We start from the raw sequence: 13,485 nt of genomic DNA on the forward strand, positions 1-13,485 counted from the left end.
ATTTTAGTGACTAATTGTTTTTGGTTAAAAATGTCTTATTGTCATTCGTATCAGAGAGTACATATTTGAAGTACGACATAGGCGTAATTACATGTCGGTAATTTTAGTGACTAATTGTTTTGGTTAAACTTATTGAGATTATCTTATTTTGAGTTAAAGGCCAAAAATGGTCCTTAATATATGGTTGTTTTACCAATTTAGTCCCGAACATTATCTTTTTAATTATTTGGTCCCTCACAAATTAACTTTGACCCGAATCGGTCCCAACTTGACGGAACCGTCAATAATAGACGGTAATGATAACGGCGCGAAGCTCTGCGACTCCTGCAAGTCGGCTTCCACCGTCGTCTTCTGCCGCGCCGACTCCGCCTTCCTCTACCGCGCGTGCGACGCCGACGTCCACGCGGCAAACGAGCTGGCTTCGCGCCACGGCCGTGTCTAGATCTGCGAGCAGGCCCCTGCCTCCTTCACCTGCAAGGCCGACGCCGACGCCCTCTACGCCGCCAACATCCACTCCGCCAACCCCCTCGCCCGCCACCACAACCGCCTCCCCGTCTCCCCCTTCTACGACGCCGACGCCGCCGCTGCCAGCTCCGAGGAGGAGGCCGAGGCAGCGTCGTGGCTCCTGCCCGACCCGAATAGCAAAATTGAGGAATCTGGGTTGCCGGAGTACATGTCGCTGTTCTCCGATGTGGATCCGTATCTGGATCAGGATCTCAAATGCAAGCCGCACCAAATCGTCGATAGCGAGCACAAGCATTACTCCGCCGCCGACGGAGTCGTGCTGGTGCATAACAAGCTCTCAATAATAGACGGTAATTACAGGAGGGTTTTTGAGGCGGCATGGGTTGCAGCGGGTTTGAGGCGGCGAGGGTTGCGGCGGGGTTTGAGGCGGCGGAGGGGTTACCGTCTATTATTGACGGTTCCGTCAAGTTAGGACCGATTCGGGTCATAGTTAATTTGTGAGGGACCAAATAATCAAAAAGATAATGTTCGGGGCCAAATTGGTAAAACAGTCATATGTTAGGGACCATTTTTTGCCTTAACTCTCTTATTTTCAATTGTAATAGTAAGTACACATTTGAAGAAAGAATTAGATCGGTGTCTCTAATTTAAGTGACTAACTGTTTTTGGTTAAACTTATTGAGAATATCTTATCTATGTTTGTACCGGAGAGTACATAAACAATAATAATAAGGGTCCGTTTGGTGTTCATTAACTGAGCATAAATGGGTCAAATTATGAGGAAGTCGGCGGTTCGGTGTTCACTAACTATTTATGCATGACCCTAGTTTGTAGTTGTGGCCCGCACTGTACACCTTGACTTTAGGCTGAAATAATTCAGGCGGAGCACTTGATTTTGAAAATTTTGTCCGCTACACTTCACCAGAATTGGTGGTGAAATGACTACATCCCTCAACTTTTTAGGGTTCCCACCATTTACACAATATGGTGCATTTGAGGGTTCAAAATTGTGTGACTACTTTCTCTCACTAGCCTCTTCTACCCAAACGGTGCTGAAGAAACTGCTTCGAAGATCCAAACCTTTTCTGGCATTGCGACACCGCGTACACCGCGTACTACCCCTCCAATATCTTTAGCAAAAAATAAATAAATCTATAAACAATTAATAATATTAAACTTTGTCTCTCACTCACTCACTCGCGTCTACTGCACCTTCCATTGTTCTCGTCGCGCTCACCGTCGCCGACTGCAACCAACAGCCCCTCGCCAACGTCATCACAATTACATGCCTCTGTCTTTAAAAGTCCAACTCGTGAGCAGTCACGCTGCCTCGGCAGTCTCCGTCGCTCATCGTCGATAGCCCTATGTTTGTTTGAATTAAGGTCAAATCTGAATTCCCCCAATTTCTAAATCCCTAAATCTTAGTAGATCAAATTTGCTTCTATGTTCAAAGCATGAGTGATCACCCATCATAAGTGGATAACTAATGTGGAATCTTCAAAACACAAAAAGGAAAATGCATTTGTGAACAGCTTGCGTTTCATAATGTTGTTGGCTTCGAGCCACATTGTGGTGTTCATATTACCGCATTATTGACGGGGAAGGGTAGTACAGGAATTAATGATAAATAATAGGGAAAAAAGTATTCATGCGTTGAAGACCACTGCATCTTGTCAGCCAAATATGGATCACCAAACACACCCGTATATTTACAGCTTGGTGGGACCACCCTGATACAATTAAGTCAACAAATATTTCTGTATTTTCCAATTGAGATGAAGCGAACGAGCCCTAAGACAACAGTTAATACAATCCATTCATGATTTGTCGAAAATGCATTCAAATGAAAACTTTGGTATTCTTTAATTCATAGATTCATATACTCTATCTGTTCCACATTAGTCGCACTTTGCTATTTCAGCTCGTCTCGAATCACCTACACTATTTATATTTTAAGTAAGAATTAGGATATTTAATTAATAAATTAAAGTTATTTGAGTATTCCAATATTAAGTGATCGTCCACTACACTTAAAATACTAGTCATTCAATTACGCTAAAAAATCAATCCAAATTTATGACTTTAAATAAAAAGTGTGAATAACATGAGACCGAGGAAGTATTACATTATAATTTATTTAAACTTTTGTATTGTTTGTTAGTTTTAATGACAAATCATGTTTTAGCTCATTTAGAAAAGTTTTAGTTATTTTCATAAAATGGAAGAGAATTAAATAATTTATAAAATAATTGAGAAATGATACAATAAAATAAATATATTAATTTTCTTTAAATGCATTAAAAATAGAAAATATAAAATCATACTTTCTGCGTTCCACAAGACTCAAGGGTATGCACTTCTGGTTGGACACATGTTTTAATGCACAAATTAATAAAGTAAGAAAGAGATAGAATGAAAAATAATTAAAGTAATGTTATTGGAGAATATATCCATCTTATTAGAGAGAAAAGATATTTCAAAATTAGAAAGTGTTTATTATTATAAGACAAACTAAAAAAGTATAGAGTACATATTTTGTGGGATATATAAAATAATTAGTATACTAAAAGAAATTAAGATTTATAAGAGAATAGTGCAAAAATAAAATAAATACATTGTTGGGTCATAGTTATTCTTATTTTCATGATTTTTGGTTACAATTGTAACCCTTATTCTAAATCCACATAGGTCATATTTGATTTTTAGTAAATATGCGTGCAAAATGATGATATATTAGTAGTATAAATACACATGATCTCAATTTTTCGAAAGACTTTATCTTTACCGACAGTCTCTCAATGGACTCATAGTCAAAGCTAAGCGGCCATAAATCCTACTCAGTTCCTAACTTCCTGTGTTAGGATCCATAATGAAACACTAATTCATAAGTTGGAAGTGCATTATGGTCATGACTGCCAAAATCATTAATTTATTGTAAAAAAATAAAAGAAGAGATTTCATATTTTACAAATACATTGCATTATTAGCAATACGGTCATGTATCGCCAAATTTATTACTACTCCCTTTATTTTCCTTTTTTAATCTGTTGGCAGACGAAGAAAATATTTAATCTCGATTTTGATTTTCGCGGTTGCCTGAATTCTCGCTTTAAATTTTCCCGCCAAGCACAAAATCCGCTATAAATTGTAGATTTAACGTTCAGCTTGCTGCTTAGCTTTCGTCCAGTTTTCAAATTCTAGGGTTCCGTATATCAGTGTTCCAAATCCACCCCCAAATTCGCGGTGTTTGAAGCTGAACTCGCCGTCGACAAACCATGAGCGCCGTCAACTTGAAAGACGTCACCGTTTTGGCCAATCCGGCTCCCTTCGTTGACCCCTTCCAATTCGAGATTTCGTACGAATGTTTGACTCCCCTTGAAGACGGTAAACCAATTTTCGATTTTATTTTGTTTCTACCTTTTTTTCCTCTGGTAAATCCACTGAAAATTGTTTATTCTCAAAATTAATAGGTTGATCCATAGGGTTTGTTGACGAATTTGGTTTGAATGCCATTTACGCTTTAATATGTTGAGGCATTGCATAGATCTCACTTGGAATCTGAATAGAATGAGAAAGAAAACCATGGAATTCAGTCGAATCTAGAAGCATTTAGATAGACTCTGATGTTAAGTAAATGGCTATTGATGTGAAACCCAATTATAGTGGTATCCTTTTATTTTTTTTCCCATTCATTGGATTTTTAGCTAATCGTGATGAATCTTTAACCATGACACAAGTTTAATTATATTTCATCCATGTTTGTTTGGATTTTGGAAAACTAACATGACAGTACAAGTTAATAGTTGCAGATAGATTCTTGTCTTGTTTTCATTAACTAAGGGAGTTAGGGAGATGTATCATTCTTTCATTTAAGATGGAGCATTACATCGCTATTGCTCAATTTGTTTGCTTTATGATTAAGTGATTCAGATCATGTATTTTTCTTTTCATCACGAGCTTTTGCAACAAACTCGAATCCCTGCCATGTTCAAACCTAATATTTTCACATCTGTTTCAGATCTGGAGTGGAAGCTCATCTACGTTGGATCAGCTGAGGATGAAACATACGACCAAGTCCTAGAAAGCGTGCTTGTTGGACCTGTTAATGTTGGTAATTACCGTTTTGTATTTCAGGTAATGAGTTGAGATTTAGGTTGTTGATTCTATGAATTAATTCAATCATGCATTAGTTCTTACTTGTTTAATTCTAGGCTGATTCACCGGACCCATCAAAAATTCAAGAGGAAGATATTATTGGAGTCACTGTGCTACTGCTGACTTGCTCATATCAGGGTCAAGAATTTGTTAGAGTAGGATACTATGTGAACAATGACTACGAGGACGAGCAGCTAAAAGCAGAGCCACCTCAGAAGGTTCTAATCGATAAAGTCCAAAGAAACATCTTAGCAGATAAACCTAGAGTTACGAAGTTCCCAATCAATTTCTGTCCAGAAAAGAATGAAAATGATGAACAGCAGCAGCCTTGTCCTTCACCGGAGCATGTTGCAGAAACCAGCAAGCAGGGAGACGAGCCGCTATCCAACCAGTCTTCCATCGAGTGCTCTTGAACCTAGTCAGAAGTGATAAGATCTCGCAGTTATTTTCTGTCAACTGTTTGCAAGGAAACTATATCGTATGAGCATTCAGAAGTTGAAGAAATTTTGCCATATGAGCGCCTGTTTAATTTGGAAGAACATGTTTTATTCTGTAGAAGTGAAATAGATTGAATTTGTTTAAACAATTTGTCAATAGTGAAGAACAAGCTCTTACATTTAGCACTGTTTAATTATGCTACTTTCTAATGACCACCTTTGTAATTCCAGCAATTCTACATGTGTTGTACACTGACTATAGTGTATAATGGATAAATTCTTCCATAATGTTTGGATTGGGACATTGCAGCTTCAGTATGACTCCATTCCCTAAGTTGCTTGAACTCGATTTACAGCCTTTGTCACCTAAAATTATCAGAGCCAAACCATCACTCTCAAAAGTCAAAACAAAGCATATTGAGATTGTACAGACAGAGAGATCTCTGTTCCAAGATTGAATATTTGAAACAGTCAACGAAATAGATGGTTATTTGTGACTCACCTCATCATCCCAATTAGTGCGTATATTTATTACAATCAAAACCACAGCTTGGACTGAAAGCCCGCATATGATCCCCATCCAAAGGCCCTGCAACCACCATTTTCAGCTTCAGTGAGAAACTAGCTTGATTTTCTTGTTTGTAAACAGTCTTATGCAGATACCTACCATGCCCCCGAGGTGAAAGACGAAGGCAAGAAGCACAGAACAAGGAATGGCTATTACATAGTAAGCCCCAAGATTGATGACTGCACACATTGTTTGCCATCCACACCCTCTAGCAGCTCCTGATAGCACACACTGGAAACCATCCAAGAAGTCCGATAGTGCCAACAACGGCAGGATTCTGGCCACATATACAATCACTTCCTCTTCGTCGCTGTACAGCTTTCCCCAGACATTTCGAACCAAAACTGTGATTGCTCCGATGACCACTCCTTCTGAGGCAGCAATTGCTGCTGCTACATATACAGCAAGACGAGCGCGAGGTGCATTTCCAGCTCCCAGTTCGTTTGACACTCTTGTGCTAGGAGTTCATTATAGGAATGTTAAAGTCTTGGATTGAGATTATCAAGAAATGGGAGAACATAAGTAATAGTGGTGTGTGGTGAGACTAACCTTACTGCACCTCCAAGACCAACAGATATCATATACACCATCCAGCAGGTATTGAGGCTGTCCAAAAAGCAAATGAAATTTTGAGTTTTTTTTTTTTTTGTCTTAAAATGGAAAGCCATTGATGCACAAACCTAACCTTATTGATAGTACTGATGTCTCCAGAGTCGGGTTCGGAAGAAGTCCAGATAGAAGAACGACCATTTCAAATGACCAGTATTCCAAGCTGCAACTCACAGAATCAACAGAGTTAATGATCTAACCATGTTTTTACAGGTCTAATTATGATGCAAATGTTAAAGTTTATAGACTTTTTAGACATGCCATATCATGAGAGCTGAAGGAACTGCAAGCCTCAGAAATCCAACTATATCATGAAAAGCTTCTCTTGAGAAACCAGTGAAACACTCTGAACAGGCCGAGGAGAAGTTAACATACAATGCCAGCAACACCACATTGATCCAGTACGAAGCAACAGTCACCATTGCAGCCCCTTGAATTCCAAACTCGAGTTTGAACACAAGCAGCCAGCACAAGAACACATGGAACACACTAGTCGCTGCAGAGGTTACCACCATTGGAAGTACAATGTTTTGTGTCTGCAGAAACCTGATGAGACATTGGAGGATGCCATAGGCGAAGAGGCTGGGTATCATCCAACGATTGAACACGCCAGCTTCAGCAGAGATGTCGTGATCTTGGCCTAGACCAACCAGAATGAAGCTGGTGTTGTACCACACAACTGCAAGGCCAACGCTCAAAGCTAGAACCACCACAACGCCTCGCTGAGTATAAACACCGAGCATTTGGTACTGTTTCGCGCCATAAGCTTGGCCACACAGAGTTTCTAACGCACTCCCCATTCCTAGCTACAAGTTTTGAGGTCAGTTACAAAATCAGTTGAAATCTCGAGTGATGGAGAAAGCGAGTGAGAGGTATAGGGATAAAGGGCTTACCAAGACGCTGAAGCCACTGACTGCAGCGAAAGAAGTTGCTACAGATGCGCCGGAGAGTTGCAATTCGCCAAGGTGACCAACAAACATCAAAGAGATCACTTGCAAACAGTAGAGAAGTATGTTTACTGTTATTAGCGGTACTGCCAATCGCAGCTGATGCTTTACTTCCACCATAAAATCTTGATCTTGATCTTGAACATGATCAATCAGAGGTTTTGACCCTTCCTCACTCATCTTTATTACCGCTCTCTCTCAACTAGATAAAAACAGAGACATCAATATTAGCTTCCTGCTCTTGCAATGATGCGGTGATCATTTGATAAATAGATAACGAGAGTAATTCCCAAAAATTGAATCTAAATAATTATTCAAGCTTCTTTGAAAAATCAAATTGAATTAGTACTAATGGAAAAGACATAGATTTGTTGATTGGGAAATCGAATTCGAAATACAAAACCAATCGGAGCCGAATCATATAAAAAACTAAAGAAATGAAAATCTGAAAATCGAAGCAAGTTTAATTTATGGTTGTGGGAAGATGGTGCAACAAAAGTCTATATTTTGTCCTACTCTTTTGTCAGAAACTACGGTATGTAGGGTGGTGACATGTGATGATGCTCTATTATTGGTGGGATTTGGTTACTTGACAGTACTTATAATGATTATAAAGTCATTTCAAAACTATTCCAGCTTCAAAAACCAAATTCTAACAGCTTTCGGAAGAATCTAAAACACCCAGTAGCATTGGACAAATAAACTCGGGAGTTTGGATTTTGCATCACATCTTTAATCCGAGGATTGGAATCAAGCACATTTTGAGAGTGTAAGCTTGCTGTCTGATTTTTAACACACCAAATCAATAGCTCTTATCTTAGTTTTTCCAAATCAATAGCTCTTATCTTCTAAACAACTAACCAAAGAAAAGGGGGTTTAAGATTTGTACCGGCGGCGGAGGATGGAGGCGACGAGATAAGGGTTCAGGTTTCAGGAGAATGCTGTGAAACTGAGAATGCCAATTGGCAACCACGCACCTAACTTTTGGTTTTTTAGATTCTCTCTACCAATTTTTTATTGGGTTAAATATTGAAATTTAGTACCCGTTTATTTTATTTCGCGAACTAATAGTAATTTCAAATTTTAACAATTCATACCATCATTTTTAAAATCAAACAGAGATAAAAATCTGATACTCCTACAAAAAAAACTAGTGTGCAAAAACAGAGGCTCCATATTTGGAGACAGATTATTTGAATCACAGACACAGAGTACTCCAATTTAACAAGATCAAGTGCAATTCTAAGCTCATAATAGCACTACTAGAATACTGAAGCAAAAGCAATGGAACAACACGATACAACAAACTGGACTAGAGGCATAGCTGAATTCTGGGACTTTTTATACCAATGTCTTGCTAACGTGTAGTTGTGTGAGCTGAAAAATCATCGGCCAAGTCATCGGCCAAGAAGCTTAACCGTCCACGCACCACCTAAATAAAGACCCATAAGGGGCCCGGCCAAGAGCATTTGAGTAAGAGGATCTGTTGAGGGCGTGAGTATAGCTGCTGCGATCACTGAGCCCACCACCACGTATCTCCATATCGAAAACATTTGCTCGGATGAAACCAACCCAACTTGCCCAAGAAGAAGCTGTATAACCGGAACCTGAACATGCAGACTCAAGTCTCAGCTTTCTACGAGTAAAACTGTGTAATATGCTATGCTCAATTTTTTAGGATTCAGACAAAAACATAGTAGAATGGGGTAGATGTCATAATGTGGAAGCATTTAGAGTTACTAACACAAAGATGATAAAGAAGCACATAAAGCTTATAATCTCCATTTGTCCCTACTGCCAAGGAAAAGTGATGCATAAAAAAAAGATGTTACCTGGAAAGACAATCCGGTACTAAACATGAGCACGAGGACAAACTCGAAGTATTGGTCAATGGACCACAATGACTCAACAACTCCTTCTGCGTAACTAACAAAGAACGTCAAGGCTGCTGGGGTGAGAACATAGTAAGAGAAGGCAATGCCTATATAGAAAAGAATTGAGGACCCTAGGACAATGGGCCCCAGAAATCTTCTTTCATCCTTAGTCAACCCTGGGAGAATAAAGGCTATGATCTCGTAGAGGATTACGGGACTGCCCACCAGAAGGCCGCAGTATCCTGATACCTGCATGGAAGGTGTTATTGTCTTAGTGCACAAAAGCTGTCGACTCAGCTGCAAAATCTTTTTAATATGAGTAACTTTTCTTGAACTCGTAGCAGATCACAGTGCCTTAAACAATGTAAAATTGTAAACTTTGGTTTTTAACCTCTAAGTTTGCTCAAGACCACGATTTAGATTAGTCAGTATAATCGTTTTCCCCCTCGATGAACCATAACACCACAACAAAATGTTTCAGGGGGAAATAACTAGTTCGACTTCAAATTTTGGAGATGATTAAACATTACAAAGAAATTATAAAAGAAAAAAAAACAAAAACTTCCATTAAGGATAAAAGAGTGATACAAAAGGACGACTAGATGAGGTGTGACTTGTGTAATAAAAGATGCAATTTCAGCAAACCAGAATCTTATAATCACCAAGTGAATGAAAGATTTGAAGAATCTTATGTTCTAGTTTTAGTTCCCAGGAAGATAAAATTATGAATTTATGACATAGTGGCTCAATTAACTGAAGACAAAAGACTAAAATCAGTACATAGAGGTTCAATTAACTGAAGAGAGAGTAGAACGATCTCACACCTTCAGGGATGTAAAGAAAAATTCTCCGGGAGCTAATTGTAGAAAGCGAACACCTTGTGCGCTCACCGGCTTTTCAAGGAACATAATGAGTTCCTTTGAAAATGCAAAACAACCAACCATAGCACCTCCAACAGCCAAAACCGATACAAAGAGTCTCGATCTCAACTCCTCTAGATGGTCATATATACTCATTTCTTTATCATCTGGGAGAAGCTCTTTACTAGGGTAAAGGAAATTGTAAATAAAATTTCCTTTATCATCTGACTCATTCTCCAAGAAAGGATTCTCAGCCTTATCACTAGACTCTGTAGCACAAGAAGCATATTTCAGAACCAAAAGTGCCTTGGAAAGGTACAAATATTCAATTAGGGCAGTTAAAAAACATTAAAGCAATTAAAATTAAAAATATCCTACAACTACACACAATAGAGCACACATTATGGAGATCGTAAGTGTTATGGGTGGACATCTAAAGGATAAACAATTATTATGTGAAAACGAGATGTTTGAGGTACACCTTTTATCGATGAGATGATTGACTAAGATTATTTACATGAGCTTATAAGCTCCAATACTTGCAAAGCTGATTTCATAATCAAATAACACAATTGTATTTCTCATATAACACAAACCTGTTTGCCAAAAAAAGACATTAAGACCAAGTCGAGAAGTAGAATAACATTCACAAATGACAATGTGCATATACAGATATAATTAGCCAAATGAAACAGAGATCGTTAGATGTTTAGATAACTGATATATGCACAGAAATTAGTTCACACGAGCCGACTCATTGTCCGACATCAGCTCATTTGAGACAATAATCAGTGACCTGAATGGAAGCCTACGAAAACCCCAAGAGAGGCCTGCTCCGCAGCATTAGTTACGTATCATATCTTCCAAAAACTTCAAATTGGGAGGGTGATCCTCTCATTGAACTCACTGAATTAGTTTTAAAAAGAAGTTGAATCTTATACCCCTCTTTGTAGACATTCTCATTGCGCAACATAGGCAGCACAATTAGCATAACTTGAAAGTATTTTCCTTACTTTCGATTGCATCCATAGTTTCTAGATCCTCAGTACATGGCCATGGTGTTTCCAACTTTCCATACACCAAATTCATGAATTTCTGATAATCTAAATGTGAGAGGTGGAATTAATAGAGCCGTGCAACCAGCTAATGGTGAACAGTTTCCCCAATTTCACAAAACATGACCTCCTTCCAATATTTAAAATGAGTACTAGTTTTGCAGTAGCTCTAATTGCTTAAATATAAACTAGAAACATGACAAAGCTTCAAAATTAGCAACTCAAGCAATGCTTCTACTTCACCTTTTTTTGGATAATTTTAATTCTCAACTAAGCCTAAGTAAGCTAAGACAAAACATTTCGTAATACTATAAAGCACCATGATCAAAATAGAGCTCTTACCATTTGAACCTAACTTCTTTCATTTAACAAAAATTCAACAATCCATATCAAGATCTCTACAAACACACACACGCACATAATAGAAGCCTAAAATTAATACCCCTTTTAGGGTTCTCAATGTAATCTTTCAAAAAGAGGTCAACTTTACCGGCTCTATCTTCAGCAACGCCAATCAAGCTGCCGCCGCCGAGTTCCATCTGCTTCTTCGTGACATCTTCGACGGCTGAGCAAATGGTTCCGCTTAATTTCTTCAAACCTTTCCTATTCGAGAAGACTAGCGACCTTGATTTCGTCTGATCAATGCGCAATAGCGCTGTCGGCTGGGGATGTGAGCTCAAGCAATTAAAACATGTAGTGTTACTCTTGAGATGAGCACTGTAGATGACGGCTCCTGCAGTTCCCATTACTGGTTTTGCTGCTAGTGTGTGTTGTGCGTGAAGATCTCACCGACTTGGCTCTTGAATTTATAATTCGTTGATTATTTATTTATGTTTGTTCTTACGAGTTGAGCGCGATGGGCGATATTTTAGTGTGAAACTCGGCGTATTTTCACTCAGATGTTCTATCGTGCGCTGCCGGTAGTGTTACTGATTTAATTTTGGTGTATTTGATCAATTAATATGGTGTATTTAAATTTTAAACATTTTAAAAATAATTTTTAATTTGCATGTTGATAAAGAGATATTTTTTATCTTTACTACTCATTCAGTTCCTTATTAATTGAGATATTGTTTTCAGTATAAAGGATAAGAATACTGTGCTAAATAACTAGATAAAATAAGAGCAAATAAATTAGGAGATTGAGTTATTTTTACTAAAAATAAATATTGTTAAAACTTTGCAAAATTTAAAAATAATTCAATTAATATGAAATAGATAAAGTAACATATTGAGAATATATTTATTGCAATATTTTTAAAAGAAATAATTAAATTGTGTTAAACGCTAAAAACACGTGCCTTGTTTTGTTCTATTGGTGGCAAACAAAACTTTGTATATACTGCACGTGGCCTGAAGATTGAAAACCCTAAATTTGACCGCAAATAGTGTAAAGAATCACTAAAAAACCAAATTACAAACATAAAATGCCTTGTAACTAGAGTACGATTTGATATGGGGATATGGAACCTGGGAGTAGCCGAGGGGCGAGGGCTGAGGCCAGAGGGTGTGCTGTGCATCAAACGGTGTTGTTCCGTCACTTCCGTGTCTATTTGAAATGTTTTATGTTGTAACATTATAATTTCAATTTCCACATAAAAAACTCTCTATACTTGATTGAATCTTTGTTAAAAATGGTACTCCTTAGATTTACTTTTTCCGTCTTAAACCTACAAAATGACTTTCGTAACCTTGTATTATTATTATTTACTAAACACTATAAAAAAAATAGTTCAAAATAATCAGTGAAATCTTTTTCTAAAGATAGAGAGGATTAAAAATTATAATAGCATTACAAAAGTCTCCTAATATTTGCGTGCAATTTTAAGTTATAAGCTAATTTAGGCCATAAATTATTATGAGCAGATAAGCTTCTTCTTTAGATAAATAATTGAGAAAAGAAACAAATGGAAGGGGTGATGGAACGATACCGTTTTTGGTGGACAGGTTAGAGATAATAGCGCACTGAACCGTGTCACAGCGCAGCACCGCGCCGATTTAATTTTCCCGCCATTCTCAATATCTCTATTTCAGCGCATTCTGAGACGAATGAAAGGAAATGGGCTAGAATTAGATTAATATGGATTAATTAATTATAGTTGGGCTATAATTATATTAGTTCATAAGCCCAACAATCATGAAACCCTAGTGACTCTTCATCTATATAATGGTTATTTATTCTCCATTGTGGGACATGAGAAATAGGGTAACATTAGAGAGAAAATACGTAAAGCTTTGTAGAGAGAATTCCTAGCATTCTTCTACGGAGCAATTGTACCGGGATAGTTCCTGCATCGGATTGGATTGCACGTGGACCTCGATAGTAGTGGATTCAACTTGCAGGATTCAATCGAAGAAGAAAACAACACAACAAGTAAGATTTAATTCGTTGTGTTTTACATGCTCAACTTGCAATATGATTATGAATCTAGATTTGTATTCTTGTATGCAATTTCCGCTGCGCTCATTAGATGAATACAAGAAAACCCAACAGTGGTATCAGAGCCAGGTGCTC

At 37.9% G+C, this 13,485-nt stretch overlaps 3 protein-coding genes and 1 pseudogene across 5 annotated transcripts; 2 read left to right on the forward strand and 2 right to left on the reverse strand.

Moving 5' to 3' along the window:
- Positions 1-166: 166 nt before the first annotated feature.
- LOC148923748 (zinc finger protein CONSTANS-LIKE 3-like) lies at positions 167-937 on the forward strand (annotated as a pseudogene).
- A 2,526-nt stretch (positions 938-3,463) lies between these two features.
- On the forward strand, positions 3,464-5,254 carry LOC125204486 (putative histone chaperone ASF1A). Its single transcript, XM_048103149.2, has 3 exons — positions 3,464-3,849; positions 4,484-4,599; positions 4,677-5,254. The coding sequence occupies exons 1-3, from the start codon at positions 3,741-3,743 to the stop codon at positions 5,031-5,033; spliced, it is 582 nt and encodes a 193-aa protein (XP_047959106.1). The 5' UTR covers positions 3,464-3,740; the 3' UTR covers positions 5,034-5,254.
- Positions 4,816-8,199, reverse strand: LOC125204483 (protein DETOXIFICATION 16-like). 3 transcript variants are annotated; one of them, XR_016132544.1, is made up of 9 exons: positions 8,071-8,199; positions 7,128-7,383; positions 6,496-7,040; positions 6,311-6,397; positions 6,175-6,231; positions 5,725-6,082; positions 5,560-5,646; positions 5,275-5,423; positions 4,816-5,035 (listed from the first exon to the last, which is right to left on the reverse strand). XR_016132544.1 is itself a non-coding variant. In XM_048103146.2 (8 exons), the coding sequence occupies exons 2-8, from the start codon at positions 7,359-7,361 to the stop codon at positions 5,388-5,390; spliced, it is 1,404 nt and encodes a 467-aa protein (XP_047959103.1). In that variant the 5' UTR covers positions 7,362-7,383; positions 8,071-8,199; the 3' UTR covers positions 5,145-5,387. The 3 variants fall into 3 exon arrangements, 1 of the variants encoding a protein (XP_047959103.1); XR_016132543.1 differs by having other exon boundaries at positions 5,236-5,423; XM_048103146.2 differs by lacking the exon at positions 4,816-5,035 and having other exon boundaries at positions 5,145-5,423.
- Positions 8,200-8,337: 138 nt separating this feature from the next.
- Positions 8,338-11,804, reverse strand: APG2 (Sec-independent periplasmic protein translocase). The gene is made up of 4 exons (XM_048103148.2): positions 11,461-11,804; positions 9,880-10,184; positions 9,014-9,304; positions 8,338-8,788 (listed from the first exon to the last, which is right to left on the reverse strand). Exons 1-4 carry the CDS (start codon positions 11,714-11,716, stop codon positions 8,579-8,581), a joined length of 1,062 nt encoding a protein of 353 aa, XP_047959105.1. The 5' UTR covers positions 11,717-11,804; the 3' UTR covers positions 8,338-8,578.
- Positions 11,805-13,485: the final 1,681 nt, after the last annotated feature.

Source organism: Salvia hispanica, chromosome 6, assembly GCF_029641045.1.
Source record: "Salvia hispanica isolate PSC_SH4W2 chromosome 6, Shi_PSC_v1, whole genome shotgun sequence".
NCBI lineage: Eukaryota > Viridiplantae > Streptophyta > Magnoliopsida > Lamiales > Lamiaceae > Salvia > Salvia hispanica.

Excerpts from the sequence above, each read along its gene's own strand:
- LOC125204483 (XM_048103146.2), bottom strand. The coding sequence starts at position 7,361 with ATGAGTGAGGAAGGGTCAAAACCTCTGATTGATCATGTTCAAGATCAA. Across the intron at positions 6,232-6,310 it reads ACATCAGTACTATCAATAAG|CCTCAATACCTGCTGGATGG; the intron begins GTTAGGTTTGTG and ends CTTTTTGGACAG. Across the intron at positions 5,647-5,724 it reads TCTTTCACCTCGGGGGCATG|GGCCTTTGGATGGGGATCAT; the intron begins GTAGGTATCTGC and ends TGGTGGTTGCAG.
- LOC125204486 (XM_048103149.2), top strand. The coding sequence starts at position 3,741 with ATGAGCGCCGTCAACTTGAAAGACGTCACCGTTTTGGCCAATCCGGCT. Across the intron at positions 3,850-4,483 it reads TTTGACTCCCCTTGAAGACG|ATCTGGAGTGGAAGCTCATC; the intron begins GTAAACCAATTT and ends CATCTGTTTCAG. Across the intron at positions 4,600-4,676 it reads ATTACCGTTTTGTATTTCAG|GCTGATTCACCGGACCCATC; the intron begins GTAATGAGTTGA and ends GTTTAATTCTAG.
- APG2 (XM_048103148.2), bottom strand. The coding sequence starts at position 11,716 with ATGGGAACTGCAGGAGCCGTCATCTACAGTGCTCATCTCAAGAGTAAC. Across the intron at positions 10,185-11,460 it reads CGTTGCTGAAGATAGAGCCG|AGTCTAGTGATAAGGCTGAG; the intron begins GTAAAGTTGACC and ends CTTGTGCTACAG. Across the intron at positions 9,305-9,879 it reads TTTTCTTTACATCCCTGAAG|GTATCAGGATACTGCGGCCT; the intron begins GTGTGAGATCGT and ends CCTTCCATGCAG.